Here is an 18,368-nt window from a genome sequence, read left to right as displayed (position 1 = left end):
TTCTCATGGCAGGTGCTTTATTTCATTGCAAATGGGGTGCGGTAAAGAATTTTTGTCAAAGGCAGAAATCACTCAGCTATAACCCATGTGATAAAACCGCAGCCTCGGGTAAAAATCAGTCCAACTTGATTCATGTCTTTTGTTGGAAAGAAAAAAAAACAAAAAACACATACCGGAGGAGCAACTGTGTTGCTCAGGAATGTGTAAAAGACCAATGAAAAAGATCCATGCGCATTAATGTGCTTCTGAAGGGAGGGAAATCCATTTAGGGGGCAAAACCCATTCTAGTGGCAACTCCCACCAGGTAAGATATAAAAGGAGCAGCCGAGAGTCTGGGATTTCTAAGCTCTGGATTCCAGGCTAACTTGCATTACTAACTTCTTGCTGTTCTACTGCTTCCTTTCTTACTGTCACAATGAGCTACAGCTTTGTGCAGACTAGCTCCTCCAGAGGGGGCAGTGGCATTTCCTCTCGGCTGTCCTCAGGTGGACCACAAGTTGCGCACCGAGCTGCAAGTGTCCATGGAGGACATGGAGGCTCAGGCATCTCAGCTTCTTCTACTAGAATGGTCTCTTCTGGCTTTTCTTCCGGTGGAGGCTTTTCTTCCGGTGGAGGCTTTTCTTCTGGTGGTGGGTTTGGTAGTGGGTTTGGAGGTGGATATGGTGGTGGCTATGGCGGTAGCTTTGGTGGTGGCTTTGGTTGTGGCTTTGGTGGCGGCTCGGGTGGTGCTGATATTCTCCTCACAGGCAATGAAAAGCAAACTATGCAGAACCTGAATGACCGTTTGGCCAACTACCTGGATAAAGTGCGCGTCTTGGAAGAGTCAAACACGGATCTAGAGCATAAAATCCGTGAATGGTATGAAAAGCAAGCTGCTCAGCCAGGTTCAATTGGTGGTCGTGACTATAGCCACTACTATAAAATAATTGAAGAGCTCCGAGACAAGGTACAATATCCTCAGCCAAAGACTGTGCAATATTTATGCTTAGTTGATCAAAGGGATTATTTTATCATTCCTTAAAACAATCATTGTGTTAGACTTCATACCAAAGTATATTAGTTGTACTGTAAAATATTTATTTAATGCCAAGATCATCATGTGGATAGAAACTCTTGAGGTATGCTTGAATTTACTCTGTGACTTCTAGACCACATGGAACTTGTACTACAATTGTACATGATAGCAAGCTAAAGGTAGGGGACATATGTAACCTGTAGCTGGAGATTTGTTATTATGTCTACCAGGCTTCTCAAGACAGTTCTGGCGTATCATATTATTTTTACCCCATAGCCAATTTTCAAGATATCCACAATGAATATGCATGAGAGAGATTCACATTCAGCTGAGGTTGTGCATGAAAATCTCTCTCGTACATATTCATTGTGGATATCCTGAAAACCAGATTAACTGTGGGGTTTGCCAGGTACAGCTTGAGAAACACTGCTTTGGAGCTTGCACATACCAAGTCCAAGTCCTGAGATACCAAGATAATACACAGGATGTGTGGGGGTCAGCGGGGGCTCAGGTTGGCAGTGAAAACAATGGTGCTCCAGTATGCAATAGGCAACGTGGTATTGGGGAATATGAAACCCACCGAAAGACACACCTTGCAGGTTTCAGCTGCACACACGGACATCTCCAGGACACACAAATGGAGGAAAATGTCTGTCTTTGTAGCTTTATAGATGTTAACCTTCTCTCCTCCATACTGTACTTTACTTACCTGCGGTTGTAGCTAGAAGTATACAGATGGTGCATAACCTGGTACACAGAGGAAAGACTGTTATTTCTATCTGCTTGATAGTATAGAAGTGGGTAGGGCAGGGTGGGGACACTTCCTGCTGTGTCTGCACAAGGCACTAAACTTTAGCTACACCATTGCTTTATTGGCCCAAACACCAATGCTTTATTGGCCCAAACACCAAGCGCTGTTTTACCCCAGTACTGCTAGGACCAGGAATCTGTAAAAAGCCATACAATAATATTTCAGTGCACATAAGGAGGAATAGCTTCAATGCATAATTCTATGTATTTAGAATCTGTTTGAAAGACATCATTAACCCAGTGAGCTGAATCCTTACTCAAAATGCTGAGTCTTAGCTGTATTTCGTTATAGTGAACTTGTTCTATGGCTTGTAACGTCGCACTGAGAAACCTCATCAAGTCATAATTATTTCTCATATCCTTTATTTCACAAATGGAATGGACTTCCTTTAGCACTGTATTACCATCCCCAAACCACAACAATGCTAACTGCTGTTTATGCTTCACTGAACCTCCATGCAGGATAGATTACAGAAACCAAACTGAGAGGACACAGGAGGGTGGGGCAGATGCTAAGATGAAATTTACAACAGAAGGGCAGTAGAAAAATACATACTAGCTAAACAGGTCGGGTCTCTGTGTGTAGAAATTTTTCACCCAATCCAGTTTTGATTTTTCAGGCATTTTTCCTGTGGAAAATTTCTGAGAATTCCACTTATCTTCCCTAAGTTCCTTAAGTTCAGATTTGCAATTAGACATAGGTTACTTGTGGGTATTTTTTTTTTTTTTCCTCACCTCATCAGTATTCAATAAGGGTTCTCATTCAGTGAGATGCTTTAATACATTGGATTGGATTTATTATATTTGATATATCGCTTGTACATGAATATTAAGTGGTTTACAATACTAATATGTACATTAGAAATGAGGCTTCCATTTTCAATCATTAGAAAAATTTCCCTCTCTCTCCCTATGGGCTCACAATCTAATTATAGTATCTATGTAAGAAGTATTTAAATCCATGCTAGAGAAATAGGAAGAGAAGAAAGAGGTGTACTGTGAATGCTATAGGCATACAAAAAAGCAACAAAAGACTAGGCAGACATACGCAGACTATGGTGAGTAATCGCTTAGGGTTTCATAGTGTTGGTGGAAGAGAGTTGATTTCAGTTGTTTCCGGAAGGAAAAGTAGGGGATTTCTTCAATGAATCCGTGAAGTAGGGAGTTCCACAGATTAGGACCCGCAGTTGAAAGGCGCTCTCTCACATTACCACAGGCATGCCATTAAGCTTTCAAATAAAGCCTTGGTTTGTTAGTTTAGGAAGTATCAGGGAATGCCAATTAGAGGTTACTTAAATCCAGTCCAATTCAGGTGTTGGCAGCTGGTTGCATCTCTGGTTATTTTCCGAGAGTAAAGAAACCCATAAGGTTGGCATTATCCATTATGGTACACCTGAAAATAAGGAGGATGCTTTCCATTTGGATGAGCCTGAATTGCTGAGATTACGTAAAGAATAAAATAGGAGCCTGATTAATTTTAGAAATCCCTCTGCGAAGATAACAAGGGTGGTCCATCCCAAACAAGTAAGATGTACTGCACGAAATGTGAGATTGAAGGCTAAAGAATGAGATTTTTTTCAGACCACATGCCCAGGATATAAATCCAGAAAGATTGCTTTGCAAATTGAAAGACAGGCAGCATACAATAACATTTGCTTTTCTTTGGAGCCTCTGAAAGAATACAGAGTGGAGGCATTTACTTGTAGGTGCAAGGATAAGAGAGGGGGAAGCAAAGTTCATGGGACGTCTGCTCAGATTTCTTGCTACTGGTGGGGGCCACTTGACTTCTCTTAGGCTTGCTTCTCTTGTAAGCAATGATCAAGAACAGTGCACTGGCACCGAAGCTCCAATGGATGAGAGGAGGGGCTCAGAGAGTGAGAGAACTTTCCAAATGAGTGTGACACACTTCTAATGAGTGAGAGAATGGACTCAAAGAGTATGAGAGTGACAGAGCCTTCAAATGAGTGAGACTGAGACACACTCTTAATGCATGAGAGAAACATAAGAGAAACAAAAGACCTCAAAATATTCAAAACTTATTTAAAAACTTTTCTCTTTAAAGCTTCCTTTAATCTTTAAACAATATCTTTCTTACTAATTTTATCCCAAACCTCATGTTTTTTCCCTGTCTGGTTTTTCCTTTCTTCTCATCTGGAGAACAACAATTTTGTAACTTTTACCCTCCCTTTTTCCTTTCCGTATGTACCTGAGTATGTTTGTTTTGTCAGTTTGTTTGTTTCCCTTTCTTAAAAAACTGTACAACGTATATTTTATTGTTATTCGCTTAGTATGTAATAAGCGAATCATCAAATTTGATTAAACTTGAAACTTGAACAGACTCAGAGTGTGAGAGTGTGAGAGCCTTTAAATGAGTGTGACACTCCTAATTAGTGAGAGAATGGACTCAGTGAAAGAACCTTTAAAGGAATGTGACACACTCCTAATTAGTGAGAGGATGGACTCAGAGTGTGAGTGTGAGAGAGCCTTTAAATGAGTGTGGCACTCCTAATTAGTGAGAGAATGGACTCAGTGAAAGAACCTTTAAAGGAATGTGACACACTCCTAATTAGTGAGAGGATGGACTCAGAGTGTGAGTGTGAGAGAGCCTTTAAATGAGTGTGGCACTCCTAATTAGTGAGAGAATGGACTCAGTGAAAGAACCTTTAAAGGAATGTGACACACTCCTAATTAGTGAGAGGATGGACTCAGAGTGTGAGTGTGAGAGAGCCTTTAAATGAGTGTGACACTCCTAATTAGTGAGAGAATGGACTCAGTGAAAGAACCTTTAAAGGAATGTGACACACTCCTAATTAGTGAGAGGATGGACTCAGAGTGTGAGTGTGAGAGAGCCTTTAAATGAGTGTGGCACTCCTAATTAGTGAGAGAATGGACTCAGTGAAAGAATCTTTAAAGGAATGTGACACACTCCTAATTAGTGAGAGGATGGACTCAGAGTGTGAGTGTGAGAGAGCCTTTAAATGAGTGTGGCACTCCTAATTAGTGAGAGAATGGACTCAGTGAAAGAACCTTTAAAGGAATGCGACACACTCCTAATTAGTGAGAGGATGGACTCAGAGTGTGAGTGTGAGAGAGCCTTTAAATGAGTGTGGCACTCCTAATTAGTGAGAGAATGGACTCAGTGAAAGAACCTTTAAAGGAATGTGACACACTCCTAATTAGTGAGAGGATGGACTCAGAGTGTGAGTGTGAGAGAGCCTTTAAATGAGCGTGACACACTCCTAATTAGTGAGAATTGACGCTTCCTCTTCTGTAGCTTGGCTATACATTGAATTCTTCTGATATCTGGACTACTCTACAACTGTTACATGTATGAAAAGTCACCTGAAAGAGTTCAGCAAAAGAATTATTGGTTGATGGTCTTATTTTTCAGATTTTTGCTGCAACTAATGACAATGCCAAGACTGTTCTGGAGATTGATAATGCCAGGCTGGCTGCTGATGATTTCAGGCTGAAGTAAGTTGAGTTTTTTTGTTTTTTTTTTAGTGAACCCCCCCACACAAGTCATGCCTGTTCACTGATACCTTTAGCAAACAAGCACTGCTGATAAAAGCAGACAGAAATCAGGTCTGAATTCCCACCTGAGACTCTAAGCTCTAGGTAATGCTAGTTGAAGAGTGATCTGCTTTTCATCTATTCAATGACTGCATACAAAATTTTAAAATTCACCACATTGAAATATATAGAATTAGAAATGACAAAACTATGTGAGAGATAAAAATGGCATATATAAAGTCAGACTCATAGGAACATAAGAATTGCCATACTGGGACATACCGAAGGTCCATCAAGCCCAGTATCCTGTATCCAGGTCAAAAGTACCTAGCTATCCCAAGTAGAAAAACAGATGTCATGCTGTTTATCCTAGGAATAAGCAGTGGATTTCCCCAAGTAATCTCAATAATGGCCTATGGACTTCCCTTTTAGGAATTTTTTCAAGCCTTTTTTAAACCCTGCTAAGCTAACTGATTTCCCCACATTCTGTGGCAATGAATTCCAGAGTTTAATTACATGTAGTGTGAAGAAATATTTTCTCTGTTTATTTTAAATCTACTACTTAGTAGCTTCATTACATGCCCCTTAGTCCTAGTATTTTTGGAAAAAGTAAACAAGCAATTCATATCTACCCTTTCCACTCCACTCAGTACTTTATAGACCTGTATCATATTACCTCTGAACCATCTCTTCTCCAAGCTGAAGAGCTCTAGCTGCTGTAGCCTTTCAGTATGTTAGGGGCTGCTGTCATTTACTAACAACTGCATCTTCCAAAGCTTCCAGCTGTGAACCACAATGAAGAAGGAACAAAAGTAAAAATGGCCTCAGGCCTCAGAGGGAAGGTTGCTATACAAGTAACTACTATGCTATTCCTTATGTTTATGTTTATTAAGATTTGATATACTGCTCCTGCATATCACTGACCTAAGTGGTTTACAATGCAACAATTGATTAAATAAAGGAACTCCATTGAAGATAGGAAAGATAGAGCATTCAATGAGGATGGAAACAAAGATTACATTAAAAATAAAAATACTAGTTAATTATAAACTATAAATTAAAAAGATTAAGAAATTAAAATTAATTTAAAAAAAAATTAAATAAAATAAATTCCAGTCAGATACTCCAGTCCAGTGGAGACAAAGAGGCCCCTATGGCCTTTTTTGGTTTCCTCACCGCTGGCTTCCTGCCCCTAGGAGGGCTCCTCTTCTCACCCTCCAGCCGCTTCCCGTTCAATTTGAAAGAGCCCGAAGTTCTGCTGCCCCTAGTCTTCTGATGGCTAGGCCCAGGCAGCTGCTGCTCCTCTCCACATCGCAGCCGGATGCCGCCGGAGCCCCACCATTGCGCTCCTCTGAAGGCCAGATGCCCTGCGCTTCTTCGCCACTCCCACTGACCTCACAGCTTTCTTCCCGGCTGCGCCTGGAGTAGGAGACGGATGCTGCTGGAGTGGTTTCGGCAATGCTCTGTTGTGCCCCATCAAGCAGCGATCCCTCGATGTCGTCAGTGGACCGCGGCACATCAACCAGACCCCTGGAAGACTGGTGCACCATCCCGGGAAGACAATCAGAGACAGCAGCAGGGGAAAAGTTGCAGAAATCAAGAGGCACTCCCAGCACACCACACTGCATAGGTCCACCACAGGCAGAGCCTGAAAGCATCAAATTAGGCCACCACACCACAGGCTAGTAAGATTGGAGAATTCTGACATTAACGGCCATGTCCGGGTGGTTTAATTAAAGACAAAATAAGGATCAATCAAACTAAGATTAAAAATTAGAAGAATGAACTAGCATAAAATAGTAAAAATAGAGCAAAAATAGTGTAAAAAAAATAATAAGAGAAAGTAAAATAAAACAAAAATAGCAAAAGGATGGCGGGAGGCACCACAACACATGACCTAGCCTGACGCCATCTTGAAATCCTTACAAAGCAGTATAGAGTGTTGGGGATTTGTAATCTTCACCCATCCTGATGTTGCTCTTCTTTCTGTAGGTTTGAGAATGAGCAGGCCCTGCGCCAGAGTGTGGAGGCTGACATTAATGGTCTGCGCAGGGTCCTGGATGAGCTGACCCTGGCTAGAACTGATCTGGAGATGCAGATTGAAAGCTTGAAGGAAGAGTTGGCTTACCTCAAGAAGAACCATGAAGAGGTAAGTTGTCTGTGTGTACAATGGGACACTTGGCTTTAAAACCAATTGGCCAACTCACAGCTAAAAATCAAACCCTGAGATCAGTTTCAAGACTAGCTCGGTATCTGCAGCAGGTCTGATAAATGAGAGTCAGTCTTTCATATCATGCCCATTTAACATTTTGCCAACTTGCCATTTCTCATTAACGAATGCCTCTTTGATACCATTAACTGACTCCATGTTTTTCCAGTATCTGTTCTCTTCCCTTCAGTCTGACAAGGCATATTTTACCGAAAAGAAACAGACTTCCCATGTCCCCTTGGAACCATTTGTATCTGACTTTGTGGTGCAAGATCTTTTGTGACATTTTGCCTAAGACAGGTCATTATATGGCTGTACTGGAAAGCCACCACTCTTCTGGAAGCACAAATGGAATGATTTTTATGACCCAGCAATTTCATTTTCCTCCTTCTGACTCAGTTGAAATCAGGGTTGGGAGGCTGACACTTATAGCGACCTGTATATTCCCCACCTCACTGGGCCTAGTCATTAGTGAAGCAGGCCACACACCAGGACACTAGCTTTCAATGATGGACCCTAAACCCTGCCAATACTACTGTTGAATGGATATGACTCTGCCTCCCCAGAGCAAAGAATCAAAGCCAGGCACCCAGTAAAGCAGTATATGGCCATTGAGCCACTAGCCCAGATCCAGGTTCAATGGCTGGTGAAGACCTGATTTGACTTAAACTGTACATTTTGCTTTGGTCACACTTCATTCTATACTTTTGTCTGTAACGTTTAAGTTAACTGATCACCCAATGTCCATTTCTCTTTAGCCATCTGGTTTGTTTAAGTCTGAATGTGGAGGCTGGAAAGTAGAATATGGGAACACTGTTAAATGCCTGATTCATTGAGGCCATTTTCCACAGTGGCGTACCTAGCATATGTGACACACGGGGCCCATCATTTTTTGACCCCCCCACCATCTGTATGAAAAACATGATTTTTAGTAACAATCCACACGTCACACATGAATACCTAGGAAAAGGCAGCATCTTACATACTGCAGTGAGCAGTACAACATCAATACACCCATTGTAAAACTAAACAAGCCAGACTAGTACAGATCAATCCTGCAGTCAATCCTAACAAAAAAACCATGTCTTTCGAACACACAGAACACAGAAAACACCTTCGCCTAGTATGGAATATGTAATCACAAACTAACCCCTTCCTCTTTTACAAAACTGTAGTATGGATTTTAGCCACTGTGGTAACAGCACTGACGCTCATAGAGTTCTGAGCATCAGAGCTGCTACCACCACAGTTGGCACTAAAAAACGCTCCAGTTTTGCAAAAAGGGGGGATAAAATAGAAATACATAGACAAAGGTTAAATTGAACCAGTAAGAAGCTGGACTCTGCATACAGTGCACCACAGAAACAGTGACACATATCTCCTAAAGCAATAAATAAATAGAAATTTTTTTTCTATCTTTGTCTTCTGTGGTTTCTGCTTTCCTCATCTTCTTGTAACTCTCTTCCTTCCATCCACTGTCTGCCGTCTCTCTTCCCCTATATGCCATCTTCTCTCCTTCTATGCCCCTTCCAGAAACTGTATGCCTCCCCCTTCCATCTCTCCTTTTACCCCCATTGGTCTGGCATCTCTCTCCTCTCCTTCCCTCTCCCACACCTCTCCTCTGCAATCCCTTTCCCTTTTTTCCCTCATTTTCCTTTTCAATTTATTTTCTGCATCTGTCTAGATTACCCTCTCATCAATGTCCTTTTTTACTGTCTACCTAAAGCTTGCCACCTCTTTCCCCTCACCCCTCCAGTGTTTCCCTAACTCAATCCTTTTCTCCCCATCATGTGCCCTCCTTTTATTTATCCCCTCCTTCCATCATGTACCCTCTTTAACCAACCCTTCCATCTAGAACCTTCTCCTCTCTCTGTCCACTTCCATCCAGCATCTACTCCCCTCTTTCTCTCCTCCCATTTCCTTGCTGCATTTGCTCCCTTATCTCTCCCATCTGCACTTCCATCTAGCATAGGCTCCCCACTACCATCTAATGTCTGCCCTTTCTCAAGCCATCCACCCCTCTTCAATCAGCATCTGCCCCCTTTCTTTCCCTCCAAAATCCTTCCCCCTTATGTCTCTCCCCTTTCTCTGTACATCAGTTCTATTAGCACCACCCTTCCATACCACCCTGCCCCCTTTCTTTCCCTCCACCACTCTTCCATTCCAGCAATCCTGCTCCTTTCTCACCCTTCATGCAGCAAGGTCCCACGATGACTGTAGCTGCCGGCTGCCAGTCCATTCCACTCCGACGTACTTGCTCTGGAGCAGACTCAGCAGCCGCATGCTGGAAGGTCCTGTGATGACTCGTCTGCTGGCTGTGCTCCGGAAGAACTAAGTTATGTCGGAGGGGGTGGACCCGGCAGACGCAGGGAGTTGTGGCAAAGTCCCGCAATGACTGCATCTGCCGGGTCCACCCCCTCCGACGTAACTTATTTCTTCCAAAGCAGAACTGGCAGACGAGTCATTGAGGGATCTTCCTGCACCTCAGCGCAGCTGCCGACTCTCCTGCAGAGAAAGTAAGTCAGAGGTAACGTGACCATTTTTTTTTTCATCAAAAGGGGACATCTATTAATTGACTGTGTATCCTTTCTTTCATTTCTTTCTTTCTGCACACAGGCCCATCAATTGTCCTTTTCTATTCCCTCCCTCCTTCCTTCCGGTGTCCTTAGTGCCCCCAGTGCCTCCTTCCCTTGTCTTAGTGCACCCAGTGTCTCTATCCTGTGTCCTTAGTGCCCCCAGTGCCTCCTTCTCATGTCCTTAGTGCCTCCGTCCTGTGTCCATAGTGCCCCCAGTGCCTCCGTCCCGTGTCCATGGTGCCCCCAGTGCCTCCTTCCCGTGTCCATAGTGCCCCAGTGCCTCCGTCCTGTGTCCATAGTTCCCCCAGTGCCTCCTTCCCATGTCCATAGTTCCCCCAGTGCCTCCTTCCCATGTTCATGGTGCACCCAGTGCCTCCGTCCCGTGTCCATAATGCCCCCAGTGCCTCCTTCCCATGTCCATAGTGCCCCAGTGCCTCCATCTCGTGTCCATGGTACCCCCAGTGCCTCTGTCCTGTTTCCATAGTGCCCCAAGTGACTTCTTCCTGTGTCCATAATGCCCCCAGTGCCTCCGTCCCGTGTCCATGGTGCCCCCAGTGCCTCCTTCCCGTGTCCATAGTGCCCCAGTGCCTCCGTCCTGTGTCCATAGTTCCCCCAGTGCCTCCTTCCCATGTCCATAGTTCCCCCAGTGCCTCCTTCCCATGTTCATGGTGCACCCAGTGCCTCCGTCCCGTGTCCATAATGCCCCCAGTGCCTCCTTCCCATGTCCATAGTGCCCCAGTGCCTCCATCTCGTGTCCATGGTACCCCCAGTGCCTCTGTCCTGTTTCCATAGTGCCCCAAGTGACTTCTTCCTGTGTCCATAATGCCCCCAGTGCCCCCTTCCTGTGTCCTTAGTGTCCCCAGTGCCTCCTTCTTAAGTCCCCCACTACCTTCCAGATTTTGTCCACCCCCAAAGCCAGCCAGCCTGCCTGCCTACCTATCTCCCTGCCGTGCTAAAGCCAGCCAGCTTGCCTGCCTACATCCTGCCCTCCCTGCTGTGGAAAAAAAAAATGCCCCTGTCTCCTTCCTTTCCCCCGGTCTGTGCCGCTGCAATCTTATCTCCCCCCGCCAACAAGAAGTCTTTCCAACGTCAATTCTGACGTTGGAGAGGACGTTCCGGGCCAGCCAATCACTGCCTGGCTGGCCCGGAACATCCTCTCCGACGTCAGAATTGACATCGTAAAGACTTCTTGTTGGCGGGGGGAGGTAAGATTGCGGCGGCGCAGGTCGGGGGAAAGGAAGGGCAGGAGGACCTGGATATGCACCCCCCCAAGCCGTGCACCCAGGGTGAACCACCCCTCCCCCTCCCCCTCTTGATACGCCACTGATTTTCCATAAACAGGAAATGTGAGAAGAGCTGCAGGAGAGATCTCCAACCTTTTGAAGCCAGCAGGAGGTGTCAGGGAGAAAATAGACAAAACCTTTGTGACATTGGTAGATGATATAGGTAGGGTTACCATATGGCTCCAGAAAAAGGAGGATGGATTGAGACATCCAGGTTTTACTTCCATTGCTTTCAATAGAAATAAAGCCCAGCTGTCTCTATCTGTCCTCCTTACTTCCATTGCTTTCAGTGGAAGTAAATCCCGGATGTCTCAATCCAGCCTCATTTATCTAGAGCCATATGGTATCCCTAGATAGAATCTCCAGGATAGGGTTACCATATGACTCCAGAAAAAGGAGGACGGATTGAGACATCCGAGTTTTACTTCCACTGAAAGCAATGGAAATAAGGAGGACAGATAGACAGCTAGTTTTTATTTCCAGTGAAAGCAATGGAAGTAAAACCCGGATATCTCAATCTGTCCTTCTTTTTCTGGAGTCATACGGTAACCCTAAGTAAGCTTTGCACCACATGGAGTCAGGAATCACAAAGGGAAACGCTATTGAACTTTTCCTGGGATTCACCGGCCTGGAGTTCATTAGAATATTTCTTTGCTTATTATCCCTTGTAGGAAATGGGTGAGCTGGGCAACCAGGTGTCCGGCCAGATCAGTGTGGAGATGGATGCTGCCCCTGGTGTTGATCTTAATAAGGTCCTGAATGAGATGAGAGATCAGTATGAACAACTGACTGAAAAGAACCGTAAAGATGCTGAAACTTGGTACTTCACCCAGGTAAAGGACACAGCGACGAACATTCAAAAGAACTCAGGTCTGTTCCTGAGTCACAGTTAACTTAGTCAAGCATTAAATGCTATTTTGTTTCTTTTCAGAGCGAGCAACTTCAGTCGGAAGTCAAAACCAATGTCGAGCAAGTGCAAACGAGCAAGACTGAAATCACTGAGTTGAGGCGCACTGTACAGGGCTTGGAAATTGAGCTGCAGTCTCAGCTAAGCATGGTACGTTCTCCTGGCATGTCACCTAGGGCTAGCACTCAAACTCTGTAGCCTGAGACAGAGGCATTTGGTACTGATACTGTAAGAAAGCATGCAGAAATAGTAAATATGCTGCTCTTAAAGACCACCTAACCCAAAAGAAAACTTAAGTGCATTGTTTTCCTTCCATATTAGAAAGCAGGCCTGGAGGCTAACTTGTCGGAAATAGAATGTCGCTACGCTAACCAGCTCGTTCAAATGCAGTCTGTAATTTCAAGCTTGGAGGCGCAGCTGGCAGATCTGCGCTCTGATATGGAGCGCCAGAACCACGAGTACAAGGTGCTGATGGACATAAAGACGCACCTAGAGCAGGAGATTTCCATGTACCGCCAACTGATAGAGGGACATGACGCTCAGTGAGTACCGTACTAATACCTTCCAACATGCGCCTCCCTGCATAGAGCAAAAAATAATGGAGCCAGTGTAGCTTCAGAGTTCCGCAGATGTCCTAGCTTTCTTTGTGTTTTTTTACTCCTGGGGAATTCTGGGCAAACAATAAAAAATCTTATGCACCATATTTGAAAATTCTGCACTTTATTATAATTTGTAAAGGTGCAGAACTTCCCCAGCATAAGGGCTGACTTCTTTCCCTTGCATGAAATTTTGACCCTGCCCGTCCCCCCACTCACCGCAGTTGTTTCTCTTCTTAGGTTACACCATCTCCTGTTGTTCTTGAGCTTTTATTCCTTCCCCACCCCCAGTATATTTTTTGGATTTGAATTTTAAATTTAGATTTATCATTTATCATTTGCCTTTAACCAAGTTCAGTTTGTTCTTCAGAGTTAATCTTCACATTTTCTCCTCTTGCCCCACACCCTCCCTATTCACCTGTTCTCTCTTCTAGCAGCTTACTTCTCTCCCTTCCCTATTCTCTCTCCCTAATTTCCAGCAAGACCCCAGTTCTTTCCATCCCCAAGGTCTCCCCCCCCAGATAAAAACACTCACCTCAACTTTCTGTTCCCCAGCACCCCCCCCCCTCAAAAACACACACCTTCTTCAGCTTTCTCTAGTCCCCTCCTCAGGAATATACACCTTATCCAGTTTTCTGTGTTTCCCCATCCCCAGATGGCATGCAACACATCCAGCTTTCTCCACTTCCCCCCGTGATGGTATGACAAGAGGACATGACAAATGGCTGTACATCAGGCTGAATTCTTCTCCTTTTCCACCCTGGCTACAACTAGTGGCATAGGGATGGACTGTCCTGGGTGCCATTTTGGGATGGGGCACCATCACCTCTCTTCTCCACTTCCCACCTCTTCAAAACTTTTTGGCACAAGAAGCATCTTCTACTTGTGCCAGCCTCAGCTCTGAGTCTAACATCACTTCCTGGTTGCAGGACCAGGAAGTGATGTCAGAGGGAGAGCTAAGGCTGACATGAGCAGCAGGTAGAAGATGCTGCTTGCTGCTGGTGAATATTTCAAGAGGTATGGGGGGGGGGGGGAAGGGGTGTGCAGTGGAGTAGAGTGCAGGGAGGCAGGCGCAGTGGGAAGGAGAAGATGGCATGGCTTGGCCAGGCGCCACCACCCCGTGCGCCTTCTTCCCTTGCTAAACCACAGGCCCCAACTGTTCCATTGAACCACAGGAGCCTCTGTAGAGTTGCACAGTTTAAAGAAGCAGTTGGGACCAAGATAGTGGCAGTGGAGGAGGAGAATGTGGTCTGATGTGCAATCATGGGCCTTTTTATCACTGCAGGGAGGGAGGCTTTTTATCACTGCAGGGAGGGAGCCATTGCTGCTGCCTTCAGTTGTGCAGAATTCCCTTAGGAGTATTTTTGAAAAAGTAATGGGAGATATTTCTCTCCAGATATTTTCTGTAAATTATATCAATTAGAATAATGGATTGACTGCTTGGATTTAGGGCTCCTTTTACAAAGCCGCGCTAGGGCTTTAACACATGCACTAAATTGCCGTTTGAGCAGGCGGTAGATTTTTGGCTAGCACCCACTAATCCGGTGCATGCATTAAAAACGCTAGAGCAACTTTGTAAAAGGAGCCCTTAGTGGCTCATCAATTTGAATGTCATTAAAATGTTTTTTTCTCTTGCAGAATCACAGTGGGAGGCAGCGGAGGTAAAGGAGGTAAGATCTTTAATTTAGCTGTAATTCACTTCTTAGTGACTACAGTATATAGTAGAAAGAGATACACTGGTACATCCTACTTGCTCAGTTATTCCTGCCTACACTGTTAAGGATTGGACTGGATTTATTGCATTTGATTATACCGCTTGAAAATAGGTATTAATGAGTTTACAATACTAAATATAGGCACACACTCTAATTAAACATACAAGAGAAGACATCACTAACATTACGGAGATACATAATAAGAGAGAGGAAAAGAATATAAAGAACATTGAAGGCAAAGAACAAAATAAGCCCTCAAGATCCAAGAAAATGAGTATTATAGTTACATTATAAGGAAAGATAGAATAGTTAAACTAACAATCTAAATTTATAAATATCAATAACAGGAAAACAAGTAAGATCAAAAATTAAACTAAAGTAAACTCTAGGCAGTTTATAGTTCTGAGTTTCATTACAGCTCAATAAACAGAACAAACACCTCAATTTATCATCCATGAAAGGCTAGCACCAGATACAATATTTAACTAGAGATGTTCGTTAATGGAGTTTGGATGGATCCATACATGGATGCAAACAGATAGAGAGCAGACCAGATACAATAAGCAATGAAAGCAACAAGATATTTATTCAAAGCAGAGGAATTACAGCAGTGCCTGACGTGGCCATGTTTCGCCTAAAAACAGGCTGTGTCAGGTGCTTACAACTAGAGGGAACCGCTAAAATATCCTTCCCTCTAACAGGCTGACATATAGCAAATACAGCCACATCACTATTCCACACTGCTAAGTATACATCCCAGCTGCCAGCCACAGACTGCTGCTGCCTATAGGATATCGGTCTTTACCCAGGACAGATTTGTCAGAGCTGAACATTCAAAATCCCCTCCCAGATTCAACACCTGTGTATGTAACTAAAAAAGGCAGAGAACTTAAGTATGTATGGGGGAGGGGGCAGGGTCTAATTTCCTTTATAGATTACTTGCATAACAGCAAAACTACATGATTATAACTTAGGCACAGACACTTATATCTTAATGTGTATAAGTTATAAAATATGCTAATCTATGCACATATTTAAAAATTATGGGGCTCAATATTCAGCCAGTGGCAATCAGTATTTTGGTGAGTACAGCTGGTGTTATACCCAGAAATTCAATATCGGGCCATATCCAGGCTCTAGTATTGAATTCCCAAGTATAGGGAGCCAACTGAAACATAGTTGGCTAAGTGCAATATTCAGCACTTCACCAGCTATGAAGAACTGCATAAATATAGGACTGCGTCTTATGTAGTCCTAACCATTGTCTGTTCTTTCTGTCACTCCCAGGGTCTGGCACATCCACCACCACCAAAATCACCACCACGAAGGAGGAAAGGAGATTCTGAGCAGACTCCCAGTGTGATCCACCCTGCTTTCTACTCTGGACTGAAAAACCCTCCAGATATTAAAGGGGAACTCAACGAAGACAGAAATTAAAAAAAAAAAAATCAGCAGTATGGGAACAGTGTATTGAAGATTTTATTCTATTTTGTGTTTTGGGGGAAAATTCTTTGTCCATAGGACTCTATATATGTGGAAGTGTCATCACAAATGAATGGTTGAGTGTAATGTGTCTGCCATCGCCATTGAGGTTTATACACATGACTTCATTGAAACAGACATCAAAGTATTGTTTGTATTCCAAAACATATTTTATATTGTATGCGGGTAATGGTGTCCATCTATTGCTAGTATACATAACTGCTTTGCAGAAGCGTACCTCTGCCCTAAAACTCTAGTGCAGTGTATCACAAACTGTGTGCTGCCTGAGATTTCAGGTGTGCCACGACACACTGGCGAGGAGGAGAGTCGTCCAAGCCGGCTGATTGTCTACAGGATGTGCCTCTCGCAGCGAGGCACGTCCTATAGGAAGTCAGTCAGCGCAGATGACTCTCCTGGCTGGTGTCTTTCCTTCTCTCCCCGCACCTCCTGGATCCATTCACCAAAGTGGTTCGTGGCCAGATAGGCTTCTATGCACTTCTGGGTGCCTTCTGCCTGGGGCACTGAATTTAGTGTGCCGCCAACCGGAAAGTTTGCGAGACACTGCTCTAGTGAATCATGAGACTGCAGGGAAATGTTTGGTCTGGGGAGCTGCCAGGGAAGGAAGCCCTGTAATGTGTGAGCTGTCTGGGGCCCAGTAAGAGGAAGACCTTGACTTTATCAGCACAGGCCACAGAATGAGAGTGACAGACTTGGTGGGGGGGGGGGGAAGAGGAGGAGGGAATAGACTAAGGAACTGCTAAGGAGAGGGAGGGAGGAGGTTGAGAGAGAGGTTCTACTGGAAATAGAGAGTGAAAGAGGATGACTGCTAAGGCCCAGAGAGAACAATTGCTAGTGGCAGGGAGGGGTGGAGAGAGAAGTCCTGCTGGTGCAGTCTGTGGGTTGGGGCTGAGGTGGGGTATGGAGGCCAAATGTTTAGGACAGAAGTCATGGGATCAGGCCAGGAAGAGGTGATTTAGCAGAAAGAGGGGAAGAGAACAGGCTCTTCTGGGTGTCAGCAGGAATATGCATAGAAATATATTGGTCTACAGAATATCCCATTTTATTTCATGCTTGTGCTATACCTAGCAGATAGTACAATACTTGAGTTCTCAATATATTCATGAAAAGAGTCATCACAAATGTAATTTTACCTTCATTCATTGGGAAACCTCAAACTAGCTGAGATATCTGGCAGGTTCTTGGCAGGTTGAAGATGTTGGAGTCTGTGTCTTATGACACTAGTGGCTCGGTTCTGTCACACAATGTGCCCGCAGCATGGATTGTGGAATATCACCGAGGGGCTATTGTGCCAAAGTGTTTCTCCCCTTTTGACCTAAACAATTTGTAATGTTGCCAGAGTACAAGAAAGAAGGGTCCACTGGTTTATCATTTTTCTGTTTGCTTCCTTTCAATTCTGGATTTTGGTTTCATACACCATCTAACACAATAGCAAAATGCCATTTGGATTATAGAGATTTTACCTAATAAAAATTACCCTCTGCCTTTCTGCAAAGTACAATTTTGTTTCCTGCCTTGTTAATTACCAAGAGAGTAGAACAAAGGGATTCAGCAACACAGACAAGAAGTTGCAGAGAGTAGAGTACAGTAGGCCACAGGTGGGACAAAAGAAATTAAGCCAGCAACTTTGTGATTTTATCTCTTTAAACATATCTGCCATGGGCCAGTACAGGAAGCATTATGTATATGATACTGCTATAGGACTCCTGATTCAGATTCTTTGCTGAAACATGGGCCATGTCAGGTCTTTTAATAAATACTGCTTCCTCTACTTAGAGCCTCCGACTTCTTTGTCCCATTTGTAGCCCACTGCACTTTGCTCTCTTGACTTGTTATTTACCAAGTCAGTAATATAGATCATCACCAGATCTGCAAGTCCTGGTAGACTCTAGGCATCTTGGATACCGAGAACTTGATTTATCAAGGCCCAGGTAAAGGGCTGAATCAATCTCCTGATCAAGCAACTCAAGAGATTGGCTACACATAACACAAAGCATTTCAGCCTTAGCAAGCAACTGTGGTACCATAATATGACATTGCAATGTACATTTATTTATCTTATTTCTGTACTTAAATCCTGTTTTAAGCCAAAGTGGGTTACAATAAAACATGCACAGTTTTAAACAAGCATACACACATAAAACTCAAATAAATCATATCATCCACATTCATATCAAAGAAGCCGAGTTGAAGCAATGAACACTTACATAAAAAAATAATTAAACAATTGCGCAGAGGCGTAAA

The 18,368-nt window shown here is 43.8% G+C and overlaps 1 protein-coding gene across 1 annotated transcript; it reads left to right on the top strand.

Annotated features, from left to right (window-relative positions):
- Positions 1–354: 354 nt before the first annotated feature.
- LOC117347276 (keratin, type I cytoskeletal 19-like) lies at positions 355–17,625 on the top strand. The gene is made up of 8 exons (XM_033917976.1): positions 355–946; positions 5,217–5,299; positions 7,331–7,487; positions 12,078–12,239; positions 12,338–12,463; positions 12,635–12,855; positions 14,548–14,579; positions 15,912–17,625. Exons 1-8 carry the CDS (start codon positions 416–418, stop codon positions 15,968–15,970), a joined length of 1,371 nt encoding a protein of 456 aa, XP_033773867.1. The 5' UTR covers positions 355–415; the 3' UTR covers positions 15,971–17,625.
- Positions 17,626–18,368: the final 743 nt, after the last annotated feature.

This window comes from Geotrypetes seraphini, chromosome 13 (genome assembly GCF_902459505.1).
Source record: "Geotrypetes seraphini chromosome 13, aGeoSer1.1, whole genome shotgun sequence".
NCBI classification, from domain to species: domain Eukaryota; kingdom Metazoa; phylum Chordata; class Amphibia; order Gymnophiona; family Dermophiidae; genus Geotrypetes; species Geotrypetes seraphini.
Note: the sequence above shows the minus strand (reverse complement) of the source record. Positions and strands in the feature narration are given on the sequence as shown.

What these genes read in the sequence shown, in the direction of transcription:
- LOC117347276 (XM_033917976.1), top strand. Translation starts at nt 416, where the DNA reads ATGAGCTACAGCTTTGTGCAGACTAGCTCCTCCAGAGGGGGCAGTGGC. An exon ending in TTGAAGAGCTCCGAGACAAG is followed by an intron (nt 947 to 5,216) that starts GTACAATATCCT and finishes CTTATTTTTCAG; the next exon opens with ATTTTTGCTGCAACTAATGA. An exon ending in AAACTTGGTACTTCACCCAG is followed by an intron (nt 12,240 to 12,337) that starts GTAAAGGACACA and finishes GTTTCTTTTCAG; the next exon opens with AGCGAGCAACTTCAGTCGGA.